Source organism: Acartia tonsa, chromosome 8 (genome assembly GCF_053477335.1).
Source record: "Acartia tonsa isolate MP-2025a chromosome 8, ASM5347733v1, whole genome shotgun sequence".
Lineage (NCBI taxonomy): Eukaryota > Metazoa > Arthropoda > Copepoda > Calanoida > Acartiidae > Acartia > Acartia tonsa.
The window spans coordinates 20345588-20373105 of NC_137267.1; the positions used below are offsets into that span (position 1 = coordinate 20345588).

General features: G+C 29.8%; 1 protein-coding gene across 2 annotated transcripts in view; it reads left to right on the top strand.

The window, feature by feature from the left end:
* The window catches only part of LOC145326198 (uncharacterized), a 34544-nt gene extending 7797 nt beyond the window's left edge, over positions 1–26747 (top strand). For both annotated transcript variants that reach the window (XM_080169363.1, XM_080169362.1), the window contains exons 4-5: positions 19721–19929; positions 24935–26747. In XM_080169363.1, the coding sequence (XP_080025489.1) occupies positions 19721–19929; positions 24935–25141 (416 nt within the window). In that variant the 3' untranslated portion in view covers positions 25142–26747. The remainder of the gene's footprint in view (positions 1–19720; positions 19930–24934) is intronic.
* The last annotated feature ends 771 nt before the right edge of the window (positions 26748–27518 follow it).

Genomic DNA, 27518 nt, shown 5'->3' on the forward strand with positions numbered 1-27518 from the left:
CTTCTCCAGAAGTTCTACAATCTTCTTGATATCTGGCAAGTTCATGCTACCTAACTCCATCATAATTTTATCTCTCAGGCCATCTGGACATTTGTCTTTAAAAATATGAATCAGAGTTAGGTGGTGGTAATCCTTAGCTTCAGAACCAACGATGGCTTTTACCTCCTGCATGGTGCTTTTGAAGGTAGCAATTGCACTGACTACGTCCACAGGTTTATCCACAGGTTTCAGTTAAGTTCAGTTTCAGGTTAAGACAGTAAAATATAAAAATTAATATTTCTTATTTCTTAGAAAAGAGGACATCTAATTTTTAATTACATGGTACCCAAAGTTTTGTATTACTTTTTACTTTTTATTGATTAGACCAATAATGTAAATCTACTTAAAAAGTAATTTTGTTTAATGATCATGTAAATAAGATTATCGCCCATTGTCTTATCACTTAAGATCTCTGCTTATTTGTGTAAAGTGTATGGTAGACCATCACCGTAATCATTTAAAGAGAACTGATCAAATTAAAAGTTGTAATCTAAAGACAAGATTTGTTATCAGATTTCCAATTAACACAAATTGATTTGGTGGTTTCCCTCAATGTACATTGTTGATCAAAGAAGCCCTCCCCCACCCTTTTTTTTAAAATAGATTAAAAATAAGGGAGGTATTGATTTTTTTCTGGTGATACTTGATAACTTAGGCAATGTTAAGTTAGGTTAACTTGGATAGAATGTAGCCCAACAGGGTTAGGCTACCGGAGGTATTAAGTATAGAAAAATAAATTCTCCTTATTTTTTTATTTAATTTTAAATATGGGGTATGTGGGGTGTTCTGTCCTTGCTTTGCACTTTGAAGGGCAGGACAACTGATTTCCTTCTAATTCTGATTCATAATAATCATTTGGAAAACTGATTTTTCTTTCATTAAAATCTTTTAGCAGCTATTCAAATTTTTTCTCAACAAATGTATATAACATAATATTTGTCTGAATATATGTATGAATGTGTATATCTAAATATCTCGCCAACTACTGAACTGATATGGCTCTCCTTTACAGTAAAATTCTTATTTCCTGGTTGGGTATTTAACTAGATCCAATGAAAACTTATCCTTTCAAAAATGATAAATTTAAGACGGATACATATTTAGTATTGCCTTGAAAAATATCCCAAATTTCACAGGCAATGATTATGTATGAGGGCCAGGGATCTTAAGGGATAAGACTAGGGAAGATAGAGTATTGGTGGAAAAAAATGGACACTTTTAGTTTGTACCAATCAATCAAGATTTTAAAAAGTCATTAATGTTTGTAAGCCATAAAATGAGAGAACTTATTTTCTCGTATTCATTCGAATCCGGTGGATAGGAACCGGTTCTCATCCATACTAAAAAACTATGTCTAGCATCGTATTATATCCAGCTTTCTACGAATATAAAAATGTACAATCATAAGATTAAAACCAGTTTAATCTTATAATTGTACATTCTATATCCGCGGAAAGCCGTTTATAATACGATGAAAGAAATAACTATTAAAAACTTTGGGTACCAGTATAATTTAAAGTCCTATGAACCCTTACTCCCTGGTAAAGGTTAAACTTATAAAGAAATGATTGTCTTTGTAACAAGTTCTAAGTTACCAAGTATAGTTTTAATAAATTATTTGAATTTGATTTTGTCTGTTCCTTACTTGATATCTCTAAAACGGCTTACCTACAGTAACAAGAAAAAAATAAGAACTGTTGTTTTCTGTTTAAATCATAAAGCTGTATTATAAAATTTTGAAAAAGGCATACAATTTATTTTAATTTCTAGCTGGATATCTAACTTATCTACCGGCCTAGGTATCCAATTACCTGGGCTGTTTTTCTAGGTGTTTTGGCATTAAAACTTATATTTAGAAGAGCCAAATAGGGTCTGAAAAAAATCTTACAGTATTAGGCTGTGTGTTTTTATGTGTGTATTAGTATTTAGTAAGTGTTGAAAATAAATTTTAGGGTATCCAAAGTCTACAAAGCAACTAAAATTTTCTATTTAGCTAAAATACGAACAACTATTTTATTGCTGAAATGAAAGGACATAATTTTTGTAATTCCTTGTATGCTTTATTCAATTATGAGTGACTTCCTAACTTTTTAGTGATTCATTGAAAATATATAAGATACAGTCATAAATGTATTTTTGATCAATAATAGTAATTTTTAAAGATTTTTTGTTTGTTTTTTATTCTATGTTAAATGTAAGCGTTTCCTTTTATATAATTACTATATTTGTTCTGAAAAATTATTCTGACTCCAACACTTTCTCTCTTTCTCTCTCACTAATTCTCTTTCTCTCTCTCTCTCTCTCTCTCTCTCTCTCTCTCTCTCTCTCTCTCTCTCTCTTCTTCCCTCACTTTCTCTGTCTCTATCTCTCTATATAATATCATTGAAAGTGATTTTTTCTAAACTTTTCTTTGTACTATTGACAGAGCTTGTAGCTGATAAGTGATATATAGTATAATAGTACAAAAAGTGGCCATTATAATGGAAAAGGCTTTCATAAGTGAAATTTCGGATAAAAATTCTTTTAACTTATCGCTTAGAAAAGTTTTACTTATTATACAAATTTGTTTCATAAGCAATAAATGGTACAACGTAATCAAGGTTTAATAAGCCCCAATATTTGAAGAAAACTATTGAAAAATCATGTTGCTATAATTTTGGGTACTAATATAATTTGGAGTTTTAAGCCTCCCTCGCAATAAACAAAATACCAGAGGGGGATAGAAATTTTGTGAGTTGAATTTAGAGTAATCTAAGTATGTTTAAATTCTTTAATAGGAAACTGATGGAAAATTAAATATAAACTCTATTTCTTAAGAATTATGTTCTGTGTTCGTATTTCTAACTAAGGAAATGTCAGAAAATGCCTAACATAACAAAACATACCCAAAGCTGATTTCTATAAATAAAAAAATACTTTTTGTGTGTCCGCGCCCACAAATAAAGTAATTAAAACCGGTTCAGGGTGGATACGACTGGATATGTGTGATTCAAATAGATATAGAAAGTCTAGATGGGCAATCCCTAAATTGGCCCAATAGTAACCAAAGAGAGAGAGAGAGAGGGGACAATGGGATGTTTAGTACGCTAGTCCCTAAAGCTTGATAATAACGTTTTCTTTTTCGGTGGCTCATCAACTTTGAGGACTTTTAATGAATTGTGATTGGTTGATTTTTTGAATGTCCAAACGTTTCAATCACTTATTATAATCAATAGAAGTTGTAATTTTGTTTATTAACATTTGGCCATTGTCTTATCCCTCTTAGATCTCTGAATAGTAATACAGTAATAATTATTTGAGCCAGCTGCGAGTATCACTTTGTCAAAGTACATAAACATATGGTGCAACATCCTGATTTTCCATCTAGGGTGATAAATCTATTGTAATTCCTTTGTTGACACGGGTTTAATTAAAAATGGCGCGCGAATTCTCTAGTAGGACGAGACAAAAATAATCTGCCGCATTTTTTTGCACAGGTCGAATTCAAATTTTTTTTAAATAAAAAGCCGCTATTACTGGATAAAACTATTCTTTTAAAGACCACGTTTTTTTATTTTACATACGAATAAATGAACACTTAATAGTAGTAGCTAAATATTTTTTCTTAACTAAATAATCAATATCAATTTCTCAAATTTCTAGGTATCAAACTTTAAATTTTCGAAGATCTTTTTTATTTTAAGCAAAACAAAAGAGCAATTTTAATTAGATCTTTTTCTTTATCGATAAATTATATAAATAGAGTCAAATTAAAATTCTTTAAAATACCAATATATTTACATAAAAGGAGGCAGGATGTAAAACAAGTTTTTTGTTTATTCTTTGTAAATATAAAATTTTTGGAGATTAGTCTATTATTTAGTGAATGAATCACCCCCCCCCCCCCAAACTCTCTCATCTCCTTGAATCTAAACATCTAGGATTGATTATACAGACAAATGCACAAAAAGTAGCTGGACTTTTTAAATCCAGCCGCATTAAAAGATCTAATCAATGTTTTACAACCAAAAAAACGCCAGGCATTTCCAAACAACTTAAAGATTTTAATTAGAAAATGTTTTTTAAACACTTACACACAGACAAACAAACAAACCCTGTCACACTCTCATATACAAATAAAATAGATTATCGTTAACTTCACTGTTATTAGCCTTTGTACTTTAAATACAAGTGTACATTTACGGTTTGCTTGGTGTCTTATATTTAAGTTTATCCATAGAGATACATTCATTAAAATGAGTAGCTTTTTAATAACAGTGACTAGTCTATAATTTTAGCGCTAAAGTTATTTATATGTCCATCTCAAATATGTTAATTTATGAGCTTCGCTTTTATATTTGTGTTCATTCTTATTTCTGCTTTGCATATTCAAATAAAATATTGCATCATAACACAGAATAGGATAGAAATTTTGAAGAAAAAGTTGAAGACCCTTTTTTTGCTAGCGGCTATAACCCTAACATCTTTGGTAAAGTAAAGAGGGTAGTAAAAAAGCATAAAACCAGAAAAAGACTTAAATTTAAAGATGAATAGCATAAAAACCGTCTCGGGAACTAGAAAAGCTTCCTTAGAATGGAGAACTCGATCAATTTAGTTATTAGAGAGATCTTAAAAGACAAAAAAATCCTTACTACTTTATGTCATAGAATAACTTAAAACCCACTGACATCTATCAACTAATCCTAATCATATATAGTATTAATGTTTATATGTTTATTGAGATCTCACTAACAGCTTAACTGAATTAGCTTTTCAATTAGCATATATTTCTGGGTTGGTAAAAGGCTATTTTAACATCTACATATTGAGAAGGTTCTACATACACATTATTGGAATTAAGAACCCCTAGATGCGAGGGGCGCAATCGCTAGTCTTTTATAAAGGGGATAAATAATTTTTATAAACAACTCTCCCTTCCCATAAACTTTAGTTTTTGCTTCTTGTTACGAGGTTGGGTGACGAAAATTACAATATTTTTATAACCTTTAGATCAAGTCAAACTTCAAAGTACAAAAATTAGTTTCGCCTTTTTTTCGAAAAGGGAAAAGAGAATAGAAGTACAACTTTCTCATATAATCTATTAGTTATTGATATACCTTCAAATTCTCTAGATGCCTCTTGATGCTTAGATAGCCGCTGCAGGTATTTGATAATTTTGTACCTGCCATTTAAAAAGAAATATAAGAATAGATTCAATAATGCAAAAAAATTTTATTTAAATGCATTTGGAGTGGGAAATTTTAAAAATTTTATTGCGTTTTTTCCAATATTTTTCTTTGCAGAAAATAAAGATAAATGTTAATAAATAATGTAAAAATTTTATTTTGTTCTCGAAAACTGAAAAAATAATTTTACCTCAAATTAAGTACAATTTATCTGCTGTTTTTAACTGACGAAAAAATAGATGCAATTTAGTTTTCTTTTTGATGCCTTTACCCTGGATGTTTATTCAAAGATATTTTTTAGAAAATTTTAAACATAATAGCTTTTGAAAAATAAAAAAAATTGAATGCTAACAAACGTATATCAAAAACGTCAATAAGAAAATTAAAACAATGTCTTTAAAAGCTTTTCATTAAAGTTTTCTTTTCTGTAATTCTTAATAACGGAAAGGAAAATGTTTAAATTAGTCTGAGTCTATAAAAATATTGTATACAGAAGTCTATTCTTTAAGAATTATTTTTTACATGACTAGATTAGTTAAATGAAATATATGCTTTGTTTAAGTCATACTGTCATTAATTAAAAGCTATATAGCAGAGGTAGTTTTACAGCAGGGGCTATGTAGTCTAGGGTTTGATAGGAAAGAAAAAAATAGCTTAAAGACCATCCTGGGACTTATGTAAAGCTTCCCTTAATTGTCGTTATTTTCGATATTTTAACAGACAAATTTAAAACTATTCTACTAAATATAAAAGGATGTCTTTGTAGGGGGAAGAATGTAGGGAAGATCAATATATCTGTTTCTGTCTTTAACATATAACATTTAATTATAGAGCATTAATTGTTTTTAAGCATAATATGGACGGACGTATGGTTGGTTATATAAAGAGTAGCTGCGCTGTAGAAATAACGACGTCACTACATGCATAGCTAGCTTTACCTGTATTTTTTGTCAACTTTAAATTCATAGCTTGAACGTATGTGTCAATGATAGCTCTATACATACTCCCAAAGATAAATATCAAGATTCTAAAGAAGTTTTACATAAAATATGTTTTCTTTAAAGATTTGAAAAGTTTTGATAAACATGTTATTTATCTGAGATTAGCTTTTTTTCCTACTCTTTTTCTTGCTAAATGTTTTTATTCTAATGATTATTCCTTTTCGTGTGCATGTTTTCAAATCATTGCATCTCTATAATTACTTCTAAATAATTAAGTCTCAGAATGGAAGGTTTATTAAGAATTTTAAAATCTTCTGGATTCCTTACCATTATATCTTGACCACAAATGAACCTTTTGTAGAAAATATTTTCGGTAATTGTAAGGTGAGGGAAGCCCCGCAGGGTTGTGATAGGGATATGTTGGTCAACAAACAGTTATTTTTTGTGACAGCATAAAATTTTACCGGTCTACTAGCGGAATCAACGATTCTTGTTTTGAGTTAAGACAGGAGGGAAAAAAAAGTAAATGACTTTTCAGATGACATTAACATAAATGTGAACAAGTAAGCCTTTATTTTCTCTACAGGCGCAAAGCTCATACATAGTTTTTCCTAAATGTTTTAGTTATTCATCGTATTATAGCTAGTTTATATGATAAAAGCGTCTACGCCCCTAGAGGCCTTCAGTGGCACTTTAAATGTGTTTTTTTGATTTCAAATATCTAATTTAAAAAAAAATTGTATATGTTGCGTTCAAGTCTCCACGCAAAAAAACCCCGATTTTTTGTAATTTCTCTTGGGAGGGTGGTGGTACCCTACCTAAAATAGTTATAAACCTTCCTGGGACCTTTGAGAAGCTAATGTGTTAAGGAGAACCCAATCGGTTCAGCTGTTAGCGAGATCCTTCGGTACAGACAAACAAACATCCTGTTACTTTATTATAAGAATTTATTTCTTTTTAATGTATGAATTTTATTAGATTACATTTTTAAAATTAACATCTTTTTTAAAGTCCGCTAATTTTTAATGAAAAAAAAGTTCTAAAATATTCTTGTTTTTTCATGACGTAAAGATTTATGTGAAGCAGGGCGAAGAAAAAACAAAGGCGGAGGGGAGAAACTTGAAACTCACCAAAATATTAAGTGTTGAGACAAAACAGCAAAGTTAAAAAAGAGCCATCTTTATATTACTCAATTACTCTGTTAAGTTTTAAGAAGTTGCTTTAGGGGATTACCCAATTTCCTAAAAATAGCTTAAAACTTGCCTTATTATTATTTTTAATTCAGCCTTTTTAAGGGAACCAAGTAACAAATATAATGACAAAGATTTTCATGATTTTTTAACAATGTTGTAAAACTACTTAAAGATGTTTTTTACAACATTTGCAAATTATTTTTACTATATGACCAGAAAAGTAAATTTGCCCGCACACACATACGCACACATGCACACCCACACGCAAAACAAAAAGCTTTATGGTGAAAATTGACTTTTAAAGGCAGTATAAAATGTAAGACTTTTGTCATTTTTGAGACAATATTTAGAATATGTCAAATTTTTTAATATTCCCAGAAAAAAGGATTTAAATTATCATATTTTTAGACTTTCCTCAAGCTTTTGACTGTTTACAATTTTTAAATTTTGTTGAAAATTTAAAATGAAGAGTTAAATACAATTTTAAAACAAAATAGGAAAAAGATGATATTATGCCTTAGGTGTTCTAAGAATTAAAATGAGTTTTGAATATTTATTTAATAAATCTATAAACCTCTTTTTTTTTACAAAATATACTCATAAATTAACAGATTTTTAAAAGAGATTTCGAACCCGGTATTAGTGTCTTAGAAATTATCTTAGTGACGTAAAAAAAATAGGATGTGTCGATACTACTAGGATTTTTAAGAATTGTTAATATAGGCCTGAAATCAAGATTTTTTGTGCTTTTAAAAAAATATTAAAAATATTTCTAAAAATTCTACATTATTTTTGCTCACTTTTAAAAAACAAAATCAACTTTTTTTTATTTTTTTTTATAAAATTATCTTTCAAAATTGAAATAAGATCTATCAGCTGATATTGTACTTCTTACATAACTCAAGAGTTGACTTACAATGTGTAAATATTTTATAGATTATTTAGCAAAATAATAAAAAACCTATATGTAATTTCGTGATTAATAATTGGCTTAATCTTACATTAAACATTGAATGATTTTAAATAATTTTCAAATATTTGCTTTTATAATTATATTTATTGTATAAACCCCTCATAAGTTAGCGCAAAATGCTATATATTTTATCACATATGAGCTATTTTTTAAGCCAGCTTTTTAGTCAAAATTTCAAACCAATAACAATTAAATCAAAAGATATTAGGTTAAAACTATATATAAACGAGAGTAAAGAAATAAGATATTGCTATCAACAACAACAAAAAAGGGTTTTGTCTAGTTTTTGGTAAAAATAACGCATATTTATCATTTTAAATTAAAGCTATCTTTTCAAGATTACATCTATAAATTCGTCTGTATTTTATAACTTATACCTGTTACCATGAAAAATCAATTGATTTTCCATAATAATTTTATTTCTATATTAAATTTAGAGACAGCTAATTTTTCTTTAAATATAATGAGATGTTTATCAGAAATTTTTAATTAACCCTTACAGATCGGGGGGGGGCTCAAAGAGCCCCCCCCTCTAGTTTTTCTAATCTCATTTTTTTTGTAGGTAAGATGGAGAGCTGTAACTTCATGACTTTTTAAGTTTAGTAATTATACGTCGGCAAGAGTTGATTTTATTAGGATATCTGGTCTGTGTCGGTCATGGTGTCCGGTCAAAGTCGGTTGGGTAGAAAAAAAAATTAGAAAAAATTCTAAATAAATCTTAATTTCTACATTATGACTTTTGTGTATAAGGTAGAAACCTAAAATTTTTTTGGTGAATACTTAGATATCAATGACCTTCTGAGAAAAGTGGTGTTATGACCGTTTGACCGCTCCCTGACCGACTTTATGACCGATTTTTGTCTGGCTTTTACTACAGACATATATCATGAATATCGTGGCTTCTATTACAGCTAGAGACCTATAATTTTTTTTGGTAAATCCTTGAGCAACAATAAACAGATAAAAACATTATTTGCGCCGCCAACCGCCGTTTTACCGCCGTAACCGCCGAAAATGGCGGTTTCCGTTATTTGCCGTTTTTCGGCGATGATCAGAAAAAGTAATTTTTTTGTTATGAAAAATAAAAGTTCGTCCTAAAATTTGGTCATCCTAGCTGCAAAATTGGCCTCTCTACAGCTGTTTTAAAATTTAGCGGCTGGCCGCTAAAAAGCGGCTAAAGAGCGGTCTGACTGCTATGACTAGAAAAAATAATTTTCTCTAAAAATACACATGAACCACCAGAAAAAAATTTTACGTCTTTATCTGTACCAGGAGCCGAGATAGAGGGGGGGGCTCAAAGAGCCCCCCCTCCGATCTATTAAGGTGGGAATTGGGGCCCGATCTGTAAGGGTTAAGCATAATAATGTATATATAAAAAAGACAATTACGAATAAAAACAAAACAATCAATTATTAGATTATTTATATCAATAAATTTAACGGAATTTGAACGTAATTGTTAAAAAAGCTAGCTTAAACAGTTTTGCCATTAAAAAATAACCTTCTTTATGAATGGTACATTCTAACAAGAGTAATGATATCCAGTAGAGCAACATATTTAACAAATATGTCTTCAAATAATCAGTCTATTTAACAAATATCTTTTTAAAATGCATAAGTTATATTACCTCTCACAAGATTGTTTAGTCCTTTGACACTGTACATAATTATTATTTGATTGATCTATCCTTAATTTTTATTCATATTCAATTTTATTGTTTGTATATAAATATTTAATACCTGTATTATAATACGGTTATTATTTTTTTTGCTATGTTTTTATAAAATAAATATCTAAGCAAATGTTACCAATTCTTATAATTATCTGGAATTGAAAAGAATTACTTTCATTCGGTTGCTAAAAAGAGGAGAAAAAGAAATGTATTGAGTCAGATAGTAGCCTTAACCTGTACAGCTTTACATTTATTTCATAGATAAATTGAAATTGAAATTAGATAAAATTATTAATTGATTTTAGATTATTAAACAAGACATGTTAGAATTATCCTATCAATTTCAAACTCTTCATGATGATTCCTATGACAGTTAGGTATAATTTAGAAAGCAACTCTATCATTGTTAACAGAAAGTCAGTACGTCCATTTAAAACATGCTTTGTGTGTTTTTTGGCTGCTATTGAAGAAAGACAACTGAAATTTTAAGTGAAAAGGTCTTTTAAGAGGTGTTTTAATGTATTTTTTTTTACAGTAGCTTTTGATGGATTATTTTAGGTTAGGTTAGGTGATTGCCCTGCAGGGTTAGGAAAATGGCCCCGCATGGATAGAGCCCCCCCCCCCGCAGTGGCTAGAAATAGGATAAAATCTACTGTGAAAATACCAAGAAACGTCCCTTAAGAGGCATTGTCATGAAAGGGACTATACCCAAGATATATGTGCATCTACTTAACAACTTCCAAAATTTGAGGTTGCCCTCAAGTAATCACCCCTTCCCCCCCCCCCTGCATCTACTCTATACATTATTTTGTCTGTCTGACTGTCGGTCATGCTTAAAAAACCTTGTTGTTGGAGAAATGTTATTTTCACAACTGCTTTTTTAGATAGCCAGCTGTAAGTTTTAGTCAAGATACCTTATATTTATACAGATCTGCTCCATATATTTATTGTCTGTCTGTCTGACAGATATACTTAAAAGGACAATTTAGTTTTAAAAGAAAAAAATTTAAAAAATGTTGGTGGTTTTTTTTCTAAGCGCGTGAGGGTACAGGTACCCTATCCTAAAATAGTTATAAACCTTCCCATGACCTATGACCTATGTCCCTGCAAAGGAGAAGCATATTAGTTAGGAAGATCCTTCCATATAAATAGACACACACACACAAACATTCTTTTACTTTGATATAAGGATTAGCATTTTGTTACTGTATCCTATTACTAGCGGCTACGCCTTAGAGGCCTCTTGGGGCACTTGAGGAGGAGAGAGTCCAATTCAATAAACCAATTTATTTTTCTAGATTTTAAAAGAAAAAGACAAACAAACAAACAAACAGACAGACAAACAGACATCCTGTTACTTTATTATATCCTATTATATAAATTAGTAAGCTAAGCTTTTTTTGACTCTAGCAACGGATCTTGTTAACCGCTGAACCTAAAGGGTTCTTCTTTACAGTGAAGCTTATTATAGGTATAGAGAAGTTTATAACTATTTAGGAAGAGGGCTCTCCACTCTCCAAAAAAAATAACACCTAGAAAAAAAGTACCATCTCCGCAATTTTACTTCTTTGTTTTAAAACTTAAATTTAAAATTGGAAGAATGAACTTTCCCCCTTACCACCCTAAAAGCTTCTAGTGATGTTACTGCTAGTGATAATATATTATAGTTTATATCAACATAATATGCGGATTTTAAGAAAAATTTAATCAAATATGCGGACTATTTTCAACCTTTTTTTGACAACATTTATTAGACATATTAGAATTATACTATTGATTTCAAATTTTGCACGGAAGTATGTCCTTTTACTGTATGCTATATTTACGCAATTTTGCAACAAATTTATGTGCAATTTCATTTAGACTTCAAAATTAATATTCTGCTTATTAAGTTCTGACACTCTAGCTATTGTGCGTTTGTTCTACCTTCTGATTTTTGTGCTTCGTTTTTATGGATGTTGTCATCCTTGTCTAGAAAATACAAATTAATTAATCTATGGTAGAAAGTACAGAGAGTATAAATTATTTCCTACATTTTCTTTATCAATTATCAATTATCAATCACCTCTATTATCCATCTCTTTTTTAGGGGTTACCTTTCCCACCTCCCCTCCAGGGGCGTCCAAGCTTTTTATTTTGGGGGGGGTAAAATTTTTTTAAGGGGGGGGTAATTTGGTTTTGGGGGGGGTAAAATGGCGCGCGAAGCGCGCCGCAAATTTTTTTTACCCCCCCCAAAATTTTTACCCCGGGGGTAAAATTTGCTTGGGGGGGGTAATTACCCCCCCTGAAATCTGTTGGCAGGGGTAAAATTTGTTTACCCCCCCCAAAATTTACCCCCGGGGTAAAATTTTTGGGGGGGGTAATTTAAATTTTATAAAAAATTTAGTATTAAAAATGCGCGCGAAGCGCGCAAAAATTTTTTTTGTTAAAGATTTTCTATTTTGGGGGGAGTATTTACCCCCCCAAAATGGTTTGGGGGGGGGGTAAATACCCCCCCCAAAATCGTTGGGGGTGCCTACGGCACCCCCAAGGTAGGGGTAATTTTTTTTGGGGGGGGTATTGTTCACAAAATTTTGGGGGTGCCTATGGCACCCCCAAAATCGTTTGGGGGTGCCAAATGGCCCATTACCCCCCCCCCTTGGACGCCTATGCTCCCCTCTAATCCCTCGTTTTTAGTTACGTCACTAAGATAATTTCTAAGACACTAATACCGGGTTCGAGATTTCATAAAAATTGTTGCAAGTTAGATTACTTTAAGTGGGTTTTGAAAAACATTCTTTAAGTGGATTCGGCCGTCAAGCATTGTTTTAACTAAGCGGAACAATGATTTAGGAAAATGACGGCTTTCTTTTTTCCATCTATAATTTGAATGTTTCAAAGCAGTTTTGCTACATTTTATCATATCCTTTGACGGTCAGACTGTTAAAATACAGCCGTTTATTATATTATATCATATCATAAAAAGTAGTAAGGTTTTTTATCAATAGATCTCTCTAGACACTGAATAAAATGAGATCTTCATTTTAGGGAAGCTTCAAATTGATTTTATTCCATTTACTTCTTTTTATTTAATTCTTAGGGTATTATTAATTCTGTCTCGTTCCTTCTCTAGATGCTCAGTTCGCACCAAATATCAATTAATATAACTTCATTTTACCATCTTGTACCTTAAATATTCTTAACTTCCTGTTGCTCCGCTACTTATGAACAAAATTTTCTTGTTTAAATTATGCTAGAGCAACTTCATAACATCTTGTTGCTGAGCTACAAATATGAATATAAAACAAAAATAAACTCTTCCATAAATTATAAATATTAGATAGCAATTATATGCACATTAAAATACAATTTTAGTGTCATGATTAGGAAATTGTTTTGGGTTTTTCATTGTACTAATGATATATGTTCATTAACCTTAAAAATTTCATATCAACACAAATTTTAAAGGATAAAAAATTGTCAATATTATATCTAACCTTATCTATGGAGTAGATTTGTAGCACATTAGCCTATATAAAACAGATTTGATTTATATGTTTTGATATCTAAAATTTAGATGTTTTGTTCTTTTATATTAAGAATTTGTTATTGCTTTGATTTTTATTCTTTAAAAAATTATTATTTTGATGCTTATAAAATTCTTTTTCATTTCTTAAGAAATAAATTGAAAACTACTCTACTTCAAATTATTAGAGACAGACAGCACTCTTATTAATTTTACACCAGGATATATGATTCATTATGGTAAACTCTTTAGAATTGCAAAAGAAGGAGAACCATGTCGGTCAAGGGGTTAGTGAGATCGTTTGCTACACAGACTTACAGCAATCCTATTAATTTTACACGAGGATATATGATTCTTTAAAGCAAACCTTTAGAATTGCATAAGATATTATTTTAACCTATGTTAGTAAGTGTTTAATGCTATGTTAAGTAATCTTTCCTAAATCTAATTAGTTAATTGCGTGGATATACAAGGGTTTTAAGGTATAAGACAATTTAGTATAAATTTATATAAATAATGATGAACAAAATTACTTAGTTTGGAAGCAACAAACTAAAAATTTTTTCATAGGAACCAAAGTTTTAACCCAAAAAATGAGAAAACTCGCTCATAATACTTAGAGTACTAGAACTTACTTACTTACAACTTTTAACACACATTAAATCTATTCTAAATGTATGTTAGCTAAAAAAAATATTATAATTGTAGAAAAATTAGTGACAAATAACGAATATTTTGTTGCCTTATCCCTGATTATGAAGCAAAGTGAAACATTTCTTAATGAAAGGTTAAGAATGTTTTGTTATAACTCCCCCTCCCACCCTTTCTTTTCACACCTCAAAGCTTTCAAAGCTTTTTGTTCAACTTAAGTTCGGCTGCCAAATAATCTTTAAGCAAGGATAATTAGAATCATAAGAAGCTCAGAAATAACAGCTTACAGGAGTAAAATTAAGTTTAATTTAATATTTGATTAATCTACAGATAATAAATAATCTTAATAAAGGCTTCTGTATACTAATGGTCAAAATAAAGTATAGAGCTGCTACGCCATTTATTTCAAGAAGAAAGTACTTTATAGCATTTATGAATATTATGAAGGTTTTAGTCGGAATTGTTCTATCCTTCAAAGTGCCTAATCCAGCACATAACCCAACGCCTTATTTGAAAGAAAATTCCTTTTTTGTTTGTTTGTTGCTTTAGATTGGGTTAGGTAAGCTTATAATTGGTGCAGGGTAGCCCCGCATTGTTAAAGCACATCAGATATAGGTTCTTTAAGGGTTAGACATATAGAATAAACTACACCGCCGCTCCTCCCTCCATTAACTTTAATTTATTTCATGGATAAAGAGGAAAGGGGGAGTTCAATGCTCGATAGGAACTTTGAGGGAAAGCACTTTCTATTTATATCATCCTGTATTTTGAACAATATCAAAATATTTTCCCTTTTAATCTTTGAAACCAAAACATGACAATTATTTCTCAGAAGGAAGTCAAAATATTTTTATTGTTTGAAAAATAAAAAAAATCTTCATTCTTTATCATATAGTAGTTACTTTGAATTGCCCCTAGCCTCTGAAGGAGTGAAGGCTAGATCAAGGAAAAAAGAGTAAGGACATTTATTAAGCTTCCCTTAAAAGTACAGAAAAAGGCTTAAATATAAAATAAACCCATCCAGGACAGTACGTAAAGCATAAACTTAAAAAGACAATTAATTCATTTTAGTAGTTATTGAAATCTTACTTTTTTCTGTTAATGTTAGCTATTGTCATCCTTGTTGTATTTCATAGCCTAGTGACGCAGTTTGGAAAATCCAAAGATTTAAGGGCGGAGTTTTTAATGAAAATAATAGTACAGAAACCTTATTTTGCGCATTTTAATAACAAGCATGAATCTTAAGGGATAAGACAATGAACGATAATAATACCCATTTTGTAGATTAAAAATGTATGTGTAAAATGGAAATGTTTTGACACTTCTTGTGTTTATGGTTAAACATGTGTTTAAAATTCTTTCCTTTCATTCATTCAAAAAATAATATAATCTTTAAACCTTAAAACCATTGCAGGTTTTAGGTTTTTGTTTGAATTGTGGATAAACTCTTCTCAATTTCTTTCCTTTCCATTTTAAAACAAAGCCCCTTAAGGCTAGGGAAAAGCCAAAAGTAACTCTCAATATTGGAAAACATTTGAAAATGTTATTCATCCATAGAAGATAATGGGTTAAAAGTCTGTGATATTTAAGTTTTCATTTTAGAAAGACTTTGTTTACGCCCAAAGATAATTTCTTGTTTTTTAAACATTAGTGGATTTCTTTCTTTTTAGCAGATTTTCTAAATAGCATTTTTTTGGAGAGAAAGGAGACATTAGACAGTTTATTACACCAGTCCTCAAAGTTTAATATAACCTTTTCTCATTCGTTGGCTTAACAACTTTGGAGACTTAAGTGAATTTTGATTGGATGATTTATTAAGTTGAATGTTCAAACGGTTCAATCATTTATTTTAATCTCCAAAAGGGGTAATTTTGTGTATCATCATTGGGAATGTACATCAATTTATCGGCCATTGTCTTACCTTTTTAGATCCCTTAACTTTTTAGTGATTTTGTCCTTTTTATGAATTTAAGGTATGTTTTTTTTTATATAGATTATTTGTTGTTTAAATAAAATTTATGCAAAATAGTCGACATATACATATTTAAATTTATTTTCTATATAGTATTTTAATCATCATTTTAAGAGCGAATTTGTAGAGACTACACAGAAACACTTTTAAGTGTGATCAGCCAGCTAGGCTGGGCCCTGTGTATAAAAAATATAATTGGAAAAATAATAGAAAATGTTCCTTAGGGTCTAGCTTCACAATTTTACATTTACATAATCGCTCGGAACAGAACAAATATATATATAACCATTTAAAACAGTTAAATTATTAAAAATAGCTTAAGAATAAAAGAAATTACGTAAGTATAAATGTTTTTTCCTTTCCCCTCGGGTTCATACATCTGTAGTAGATCAATCATATGTTCTTTACCAAGTGGGAAACAATATAAGCCAACATTACCTAACTTAACCCAAACTTAAAGCAAGATTTAAAAGGGGAATTTTCATTCCTAAACTTATCATGTACTTTAAATTATATTAAAAAAGTACTTTTAAAATGACAGGCTAACTAATTCAAAAGTAGCTGGGCTATTTCGTAGCATCAAATAAACATAGAACTAAAAGTACACATCTTTCTGTTTGAACTTGGAATATGAAAAAATATTAGGGAAAATAAATCAAATGAAACAAACGTCACGCTAAAGTCAAACTTACAATTAATTGTTCATTTTAGAAACTTTTCATATCAATCTTAACGTGTTTATGACAATAGACGATAAATTAATTTACAACCCCAATGATTTTAGACAAAAACAACCCTTTTATAGATTTAAAATATTGGTGGAAAAGTTTGGACACTAATAGCTTAGATCCAACCAATCAAAATTTAATAAAAGTACCCATAGTTTTTTATAAACAAATAAGATAACAAGAGTATAAACTTTGGGTACCAGTGTAATTTATAGTCTATTGACCTCTTACTCCCTTTAATAACGCGGTTATTTCTTACACCATTTATAATTTAGAATCCGTATCCATGATGCTATAAGTTCAGACAAATTAAACAAAAAAAGTATTTACTTTATTTCTCTTTTTTTTCTGGAAAATTTGGACTTTCTAAACAATACAGGAACACGTGCTCATTGAATGTGTTATTTGGAGGGGGATGCGATGATACTCCATAGCCTTGTTTGTTTTTAAGGTAGAAAGTTATTTTCATCCTCTGGAAAATAGACTAAAACCAAAACAGGATCAAAATATAGCTTTTCAAAAATGCAAAAATTAAACATATTATCAATTATAAAGATCTTATGCTTTAAAAAAAAAACTTTTGTTACATTACTGTGAAACATTAAGCAAAATTATTCTTGTTTTTAATCACCGTACAAATTCTTTAAATCTACATCAGGTCTATTCACAAGGAGATCTTGATAAAAGTTCGAAAATCGTTAGGACTTTAAGACAAAGAAAGTACAATCAAATAGTTGATGATAAAATGAATATAGCAAATAATCAAAACTTGGTTCCGGTACTCCATAAAAAAATTTGGGATGTACAAGTCCTCTAGAGTTTAAACCTGATTATTTTCCAATTCTCGTGAAAATGTCCGCTAATCACTAGAATGTACTATTTTTGCGCATTTATTGTCAGGTCTAAAATCAATGCAATGTACTATTGTAATTAAGATCTCAGAAAAGTCATAAAAATCCGAAAAAGGTAAAGGTATCACAAAATACAAATTTTATAAAAGTTTTATTAAAACGTAAAAAGAAACTTTAATTAAGGATGCTTGAGAAATTATTAAAATTTAGCTTAAATATTTTTAATGAAGGAATTTTAATATTAAATTTGTTATTGTACTAAATAATTGTTAATACATAAGTGAATTTACTTAAGAATTGTTTTATAACCAAGAAAACAAGGATAATTATAATATATCTATAAGCGAAAAACATTATTTAAAAATCAAAGTTACAATTGTCCTATCGATTTAAAACTTTGCACGATGACCCCTATAACAGTTAGGTACGACTTAGAAAGTGCAGCGACTCTATAATCGTTAACAGAATGTCCGTACTTCCATTTAAAACATGCTGATTTTTTACTTTTTTGACAAATTTTGTATGTTAAAATTATCCGAGTCATCTGATTTTTGGTAAACTGATTCCAATTACATCAAGGAACAATGTTATAAGCGAAGCATCTCAATAATCAATTTCTAAAAATGTATGTATGTCCTTGAACAGTAGTCTGTATTTAAGAAGTTTTGGAACAAATTTACTTACAATTTTGTTTGAACTTAACATTTATAATCTGCTTTTTCAGTTCTAAAACTCTACAAGTGTTAATGTTCGTTTATCATTCCATTTCAGAGCTTCTCTTTTATGGATGTTGTCATCCTTGTCTTATAATCTTTAAGTGACTTTAATACTAACTGCCCTTACGTACATAGCCCTAGTTATGGAAGAGCTGGTCGTAGTAAAAAATTAATAAAATAATCAAACAGTTTTGGTAATATCAAATATCAAAATGATTAGAAGTAAATTTGTACAATATTTATATCTATAGTAAACAATACATTATCCTGTATATGAAGCAATACGAATTTTTTGTTTGTCTGTGAGATTTTGCTTACCACAAAACCGATTGGGTTTAACCGGTTTTAGGCTTTTTTTTTGTTATAAATTTATATATTAGGATGATTTGGGGCTGTTTTTTTTTTTTAATTAAAATCTTAAGATTATCGATCAAAAGTCTTTTTAGCAAAGAAATGAGCGAGCATGTTTTAAAATATCGGTACCAGTAGGATTTACAGTGCAAAGTTTCATCCCTCATAGCAAATTTTTCTTTACAGTGTAAACATAAACTCAAATATGAAATGTAAGTTTGTGTATATGTATTATTCATGAGTTGATCTGATTATCATATTTCAACTTTGAAAAATATTATTACACACTGATAAAATGCTGTTTTATTTTACATTTTTTGTTCCATAGTGGTATTAAAAGTTCATGAGGGCTCTTGAAATAAAAGAACCCTTTTGTTTCTTAATCTTAAATTATGTTTTAAAATCATTTGGGATTTATCTGTATAACAAATATATACTCAATAAATTAATTTGTTAAGGAATTATCTTACACCGTGTATAAGAGTGTCAGAGTACAAATTTAGTTTCATACATATATTTATGGATATAGAATAAGGGGATAGTGTGCGAGATTCTCGAATATACTGATAGTAAAAATACATATGCTATTCTTAGCTGGATAAATTAACAGTACCCCCCATGAACCCTTTTACCCAATCAACCAGCGTCCTACTAGACGAACGAACTGACCAATAAATGAGAAACATTGTAGCAATCTAAATTGACGATCAAATTTTCCCTGTCATAATATCAACGTATTCTAAAATAAATAAATGGTTAAAATACCCCCTAATATTGATAAACAAATTACTCTTCCTGTAGATTAAGATTATTGGTTAGAAAAATTAGACACTTAGTAATCAAATTTTTAAAGCTAACGTAAAAGATAATGTGTTTATAAAACTTTTCATACCAGTGTATTTAAAAGTCAAATTCCCCCACCCTGCCCCACATATAAACCTAATTATAACTTCTTTATTTCAGACAAACTGGAGATTGATTTGTCAGAGTACGAGCTGGCGGCCATAGAGATACCTGACCGCCGTAGGTCCGGCCACGCTGTCGCTGTACCTGGCCAGGGCCAGCAGGGATCAGAGAACCGGCTGCAGGTTCCTAGTAGCAGTAGTACGAAGCAGCAACATCATAACAGCCATCATGTGAGAATAGTGGAGCCGGAGCCATGCAAATTTAAGGTAAAATTTTAGTTTTTTTTACCTTTTTTTAAGAAAAAAGACAGAGTTTATAAATGAAATAAAATAACCTTAATACAGATTATAATTAATACAATTCTTAGTTTCTTTTAAGTCCATAGTCGAGATAAGGCGCTGTTATAAAAACAACTACCCATGTTTTCATTTTATTCAAAATTAAAGGGGGTTTGGTTTTATATTCACGCCAGTCACTTTTTTGTTTTGTTATTTTTCTATCGTGGCGCGTTTAGATTTTAGCAAATTCTGGACATTATACCTATTTTTTTCTTTTATAAGCTGTTAGGAAAGTTAGTGTTTGTAAATCTTTGAACTCAGGTTAAAATGCTTTAAATATCTTATTTTGGCCCCCACATTGCAATATTCCAAAATATTAACATTTTTGCCATATTCTTAATATTATATTTTCTATTAAACTTAAAAGATTATAAAGAAAAATAAGTGAAAAATTTGCCATAAATAAACCTGCTTGAAAAAAAAGGAGAAATAAAAATACAGGATATAGATGTTTGACGGATTTATATTAGCAAAGAATTTTGACTTTCCTAAAAGACAGAATCGCACTCAAGGCTTTGTTTTTCAAGCAATGTAGTTTTTTAGACTCAAATAGAGTTTTTGAACTGTAACCCCAATTAAACATTTTTAGTGTAATTATTGATTTAACAACAGGTCTATAGTATAGATGTAATACAGATAAATACCTCCCCCCCTTTTTCAATGACCTTTTTCGTCAGCTAGCAAATTGTTTTCTGTTACTTGGCTGTGTTAATATTTTCGACACAACTGGTTGGTTTTCAAAGACCTAATTGAGAGTCGGCACAAGGTCATTGCGATAGGGAAATATTTATACCTTTTTCCGTCTAGTGTTTTACTCTACTGATTCAAAATAAGTATGATGTATGTTAATATTTCGACACCACTGGTTGATTTTCAAAGACCCAATTGAGAGTCGGCACAAGGTCATTGCAATAGGGAAAAAAAGTTATTTAACCCTTTCTCCATCTAGTGTTTTACTCTAATGATGCAACATAAGTATGATGTATTTAAATTTGAATTTCAAAATATTTGTGAACCCCTGATATAAAAATTAAATAACCTTGCTTGAAAATTGTACAATTTTGCTCAGCCTGGAATGTAAAGCAAACTATTTAAATTTTCCACTTTAAAAAATGCTTTGGGTGGAAAAAAAATTACAATTTAAATCTAGGTATTAGAGGTTATTAGTTAAGGTAGGGAAATAGATTGTAGCACAATACTCAAGGGTCATTTTGTTTATCATGTGCATCAATTTATTGTTCATTGTCTTATCCCCTTATTATAAGGAAAACTTATCAATCATATTTTTTATGTATTTTTATCATTAACTAGAGCCTTAAATTTGTGAAAGGTTAATTTTATGTCGATTATTTGGTATAAATGCAGGTATTATCATTAAAACCTTTGACTTGCAAAACTTTATAAATAACTTTGACATTAATATTTGCATATAGACTCGGTCAATGGCATTTAAAACAAAATAAAATAAATTATTTCTTAATTTGAAAAAATGTAAAAAAAATAACTTAATGAATACAATTGAATGAATGTATTTTTTCTTTCGCGTGTTTAATTATAAGTCTCATAGTACATTGAACTTTAGTACATTTGCATTAAGTTGTTTTAATTCAATTTTGGGACTATAATTATTTCGTAAAAAATTCATATTATCAAAGAGAACAATAGCATAGTATTCTTATGGGATAAGACAATTCAATGGACGATAAATTGGCGCAAACCCCAATTTTAACTCTTCTATGAATCAATGGTAGAAAAGATTGGACACTTTAAATTTCTACAATCCAATGTTATCCTGGATTCGTTGAAAATATAAGCATCAAAAATAGGGAATACCATGGCTTTTGAAAGGTCCATAACGTTGCCTTGCACATTTAGAACTTTCAGACTAAGATGGTACAGTTTTTGCCTTTATGGTTATGATTTTTATTAAGCAATAAGCATGATCAAATTTTTTTTTAATCTTAAATGTTTTTTTCTCTAAGCATTTGTCATATATTATCCTAAAGTATAATTGGCTTATTGGACATTGTAAATGTTTTTTTTACGTATTTATTTAGTCACCCTTCAAAGGATGACGCCTTTACTTGTTTACTCAAACTTAAAACCCAACTCAAGCCATCAAGGGAGGGGACATTGGACAGTAAATTATAATTGTACCCAACGTTTAATAAACAGAATATTCAGTTGCCTTAAAAACTTTGGGTACTTTTATTTAATTTTCATGGTTGGATTCAAACTTTTCAATAATAACTATAATTTTGAATATCACATTTAGGGATATATATAACTTTATCACCCATTGTCTTATCCCCTGAGATCCCTGAACACAAGCCCACATAATTAGTGTTATCTTTCTAATATTTTAGCATTCATGAAAACTTTTGAAAGTCTGAGGAACATGGTGGACACAGCACCTGATGAATAACTGTTTTACCTGGAAGGTTTTGGCCATTCTAAAGATATTTTTGACAAAATGTTAATAGCTTGTACACCAGGCTGATATTGTTTATCTTTAAAATGCTTCTCAGAGATGCTTATTTTATTACCAGCAACACCCCCAAGAGTCCACTATGAGCACTTGAGGTCGGGAGGGGGGGGGGGGAGTCGACCCTGACCCAAACTTTCAAATTTTTCAGTAAAAAAATTAAGCGGGGGGGGGGGGGTAATTTTTTCTAGGGTGATTTGTCTTAGAAGGGTGGTGGTACCCTCCCAAAAAAAGGAGAAACCTATCGGTTCAGTGGTTAGCGAGAACCTTCAGTATACACAGACATATAGACATTCTGCTATTTTTATATTTGGTTGGGTTAATTTTAGACTATTTTCTACAATATTCAAAACATGGCAAAACAGTTTTCTTTGGATGCCCCATCCCTGTTTAAATTAACTGTACAACATTGAACACAGGTCATAAGACAGACAAAGTTAGCATTATCCCACAATTTTTACTTTGGGATGTTTAAGCCCCTCCCCACCCCTTTGATACAAATTAAAACTAGCGTCTACATAGTATGGCTTCAAAGCAGATTAATATCCGCGGTATTAAAACCAATTATCAGCCATACTGAAAAATCATCTATAGCATAGTATTACAGACAATTTTTCATTTCATTATCCGCGGAAATAACTATCGTTTTTAATTCATTTTAAAGCCTTCCTTCTTGAGCAAGATAAAAAAAAAACTATATGTCTTTAGTGCCTTATTTTCTGCGATAGGTATAATCTCTTTTGGATTTATTTAAAATAATATCACCTTTTTGAATCTAATAACCATCTCTACCTTTTTCAAATTATATTTTACCCAACCTTATGTTATTTTAAACATTTATGGGATGGTAAAAAAAGGCTTTACGTGTATTGTTTTTTTTTACAAAACTGTTGCAACAAACTAATTACGTTTTGTTAGCTTTTAACGCCTTTAAATAATAAATTGCGTTAGCATTGTCGTCCACAGAAACCAGGATGATTAAGTTCAAAAGTAGCGAGGATAACTAAATATATCCTTCCTAATATCTAAGAATCTGAAGAAATAAGACAATGGAAAAGAAATTAATGTACATTGTACAATGTACATTTCCAATAATAAACATTACCCCATATGTAGATTATTAGTTACAAGTTTTAAACTGCTACTTTGAACCAACCTATCAAGATTCAATAGAAGTACCCAAAACTTTTACCAATAACTTTGGGTACAAGTATGATTAACAGTCCAATAATGTCCCTTCTTCCTCTGGTTAACAATTATCAGATAGTACACAAACCTTAAAACAACTAATGATTAACATATGTAGAGTTGCTACGCTACTATAACAAAATTACACGTCTTACAACGTCTATACATGTGTAGTTTCTAGACAGACAAAAATGCTTGCAATGAGAGGCCCAAAAAAGGATAGACAATTCGTTAAATTGGAAATAAATAAGGTATCATATGATTTATAAAGAAAATTCTCTAAAAAGCATAACAATCAAAAACCTTTTATCCTAATAAACTATATTACTTTTAATCCAAAATATTTGTGTTTTAATCAATTATTCTATTAAATTTGTATTGCTTTGTTACAAATAGGAAATTGTTGTCGTCCATGTTATTTTATTTATTTAAGCATATTTAATTTCTTTATATAAATTTAATATTAAAAAATAGAAAAGAAAAAGAACAGTAGAGTATAATAAAGTCAAGATAAAAAAGTAATACTCTAAAGACCTGATATAATTTAAATATTTTAGAATTTTCATATATTGTCAATAATCATAATATGTAAGTTGTCTTATTTCAACACTAATTAAAGGAAGATGGGCATTTTACTGAGTTGTGACACACAGTTTGGCCCAAGATAAAGAGTATCTGCGCTACTGATAAGGCAGTTGGCAAACAAAAAGCAAGTACTATCTATCTATATGCCCACACATACATATTATGAAAGGAAAAGTATGGAATGTTTTTGTTATACTTTATCTTATAGTGGCCTAAATATTTAAATATTTTTTGGATTTATCCAGATTATATACCTATTGGGCCTAGTTCCTTATCTAAAGAACTTCCTAAATAAATTTTGCCTCCAATATTGTCACATTATGATTATTATATATTTTGTTGTCTAAACATTTCTTTGGTGGAAAAGTATAGGGTTTACATACTACATAGATGCCATGGACGACATGTTATTCTTGCATGTCTGGTATTCAAGGATCCTGGGGGATAAGATAATGGACAAAAAATTAAAATAGACAAATTTTCCATTCTAAATATTATGGTTATTGGTATAGAAAAATTTTGTTAATTCAAGTTTATAACCAACCAGTCAAAATTCAATTAAAGTATAGAAAGTTTTTGAACTAAAGACTAAGAAAACGTGATCATTAAACTTTTGGCACCAGTGTAATTTACAGTCCCAACTTAACCAACCACTTATTTTATCCTATTTTTCAGGAATATATTGACGAGGGTGTGCAGACGGACAACAACAGCTGCGGCACCTCCGACGTATGCTCCGACATCCATCCGCCCTCCGTGATGACCGTCACCTCGGACGGCGGCATCTCCGTCAGGTCGGAGGCGTCCGCCAGGTCTCTGGACCCCAAGGAAAAGCTGTTCCAGGATAAGATTATTGTCATTGATGAGGTTAGGCAGTGCTAACCCCACAGGGGTATTAACCCCAATGACATATGTCATTCATAATCTACCTTTTTGAAACAAAAAAAGGAAATATTTAAAATTATTTCTAAAGCATAAAATCAATTTTAGAACAATATACTTTAACCAACAAAGTGCAGTGATAAAAAGCACTTTAAATAATATTATTATTATAAAAGTGAAATCTAGAACTAGGATATTATGATGAGAGGTAGAAAAATGTGATCAATTTTCATCCTTTCCATGAAAGGCGTAGTTAAAAATAATTTACTTTAGCTTACCCAGAAAAATTACATAAACTTCCCAAAAAGTTAACAAATAATATTTTGCGAAAATGAAACTGTTTCAAAGAAAATTCAGTTATTTCATAACACTGGAAAACTCTGAGAATCTAAAATGGAGATTTTTCTAAATTTTATTTTATTTTTTGTTTGTTTTTAACTAGTTTCTGTAGTCAAAGTTCGTAGTTTTCATTTTTTTGTTATCTAAGAATATTAAGAATTATATCAGTAGAATTGTATTTATTGTAATTTTTTTATTTGTACCAGGAGAAATTAAAATGTACCAAACTATTGTGTAAATATAATAATTGATGTGTACCCCAAAAAGTACCAATTGAAAAGTACCCAAAAATGGTCAATTTTCTAGCTCAAGCCACTTCAGAATAAACCAAAAGCACATAAAAATATTTTTAAAATCAATTAAGTAAATGTTTAAAACTGTAAATTTGATATTACTTTCTTCAATTATTTATGGTAATCTCTCACTTTATGCATATTTATCAGAAAAATGTATGAAACAGGAATAATCCTTAATTTTTTTCTATTCCAAGATATGTTTTTCATTTCAAAGCAATTATAGTCAGTTACCAGCGGATAGTAAACTGAAAAATTATTATCTTATGTTAGTCTCGGAACCGGGTTTAATCCAGCGGAAATTAATCTGATTCGGAGCCATGTTGGAAAATGATTATCTTAATTTATGTTAGGACTAGCCAAATATTATCGAATAGTATAAAAGTAACAAATATTAATCTCATATTATTTTCTATTTTTCTCTTCGCATTTTACTAATAATTATTGATTTTATTTTCATTCACTCATTTCATAAATCTTTTTAGTTTCTTTTAAGTTTTTCTATATGTACATCTTCATAATCTAAAGCAAAAATCTAGAAAATCTAAAAAAAAAGATCACTTTTTGTAGCAGCATAATTTTATTTGGGCTAACCTTTTATTATCTGAACTTTCATTTTACTTTAAACTGCCGAGAAAAATTAAGATATTAAGAAATTCCTTTAAAAATTAATGTTTTGTTTATAAGTTTCTTATTTTCTTCATATTTTTTGGCTTCAATTGCAAAAAAAATGTCAGAAATTTGAAAAAATATTAAACAGTATGTCAGTTAATTTATTGTTAATATTTAGTAAATAAATCTTTTTTTTGCAAAGAAGTTTTTATTTAATCATTTAAGTTATTCTTCTTTGATAAAAAGATACTTAAAATCATTAAAAATGTTTAAAACATTGTAATTAAAAATCACATTGTACTTTGTGAAAAATTTGTGACATGATGCCAAAACTCTTGAAATATATATACCTGTTAAATGTTTCTTTGGTCATTCTATATAGATATAGTAACTCTAGATCCCTACTCAGTAAATTGGACCAAGATGAACACAGTGAATAAACAATCGGGGAACATTATTGGTTATAAAGTTTAATTAAGTTATCTACAATATAAATAAATTAATGAATCATATGTTGTTAAACATAGACAAACACGTTCGTCTGCAATAAATTCCTTTTAAGTGGGATGGATTTGTGTCTGATAGACCATCTAAGGCAATAAATCAATTGGCTATTCATCTACATAGTGACTTAGTTGTGTGTGTACGTCTGTTAAAACATAGAGTTAGAGTAATTTATCATAAAATACAATTTTTGTTTTAAAAGATAACTTCTTACTTTAAAAATAGTAGCCCAATCCTAAATAATTGAAAAGAATAGTTACTCTTTGTGTCGTATTTTATAGCCAGCTTTCCTTTGATAGAAAAATAAAAATTTTAAGAATTATTCCAGTTTGGTGGCTTGGAGGGGCATTAGCACTGGCCATTAAATAAATGATTTTTAGTAACAGATTAGGATCGGCCCTATTCCAGCGGATAATAATTTGTTTCAAAGCCATACTAGAAATTAGGTATAATAATTTGAATTTTTTGTTAAAACACTAAATTCATAATATGAATTTGTATTTTTAAATGTGTTTGATCTACTAGTAAATAATTGTAGATCCATTAAAGTAATAGAAAAGAGGGGGCTCGAGCTATATGTAATTCTACCCACGTTGGGTCCCTGTGCCAATTTTCAATTGGGTCTTTGG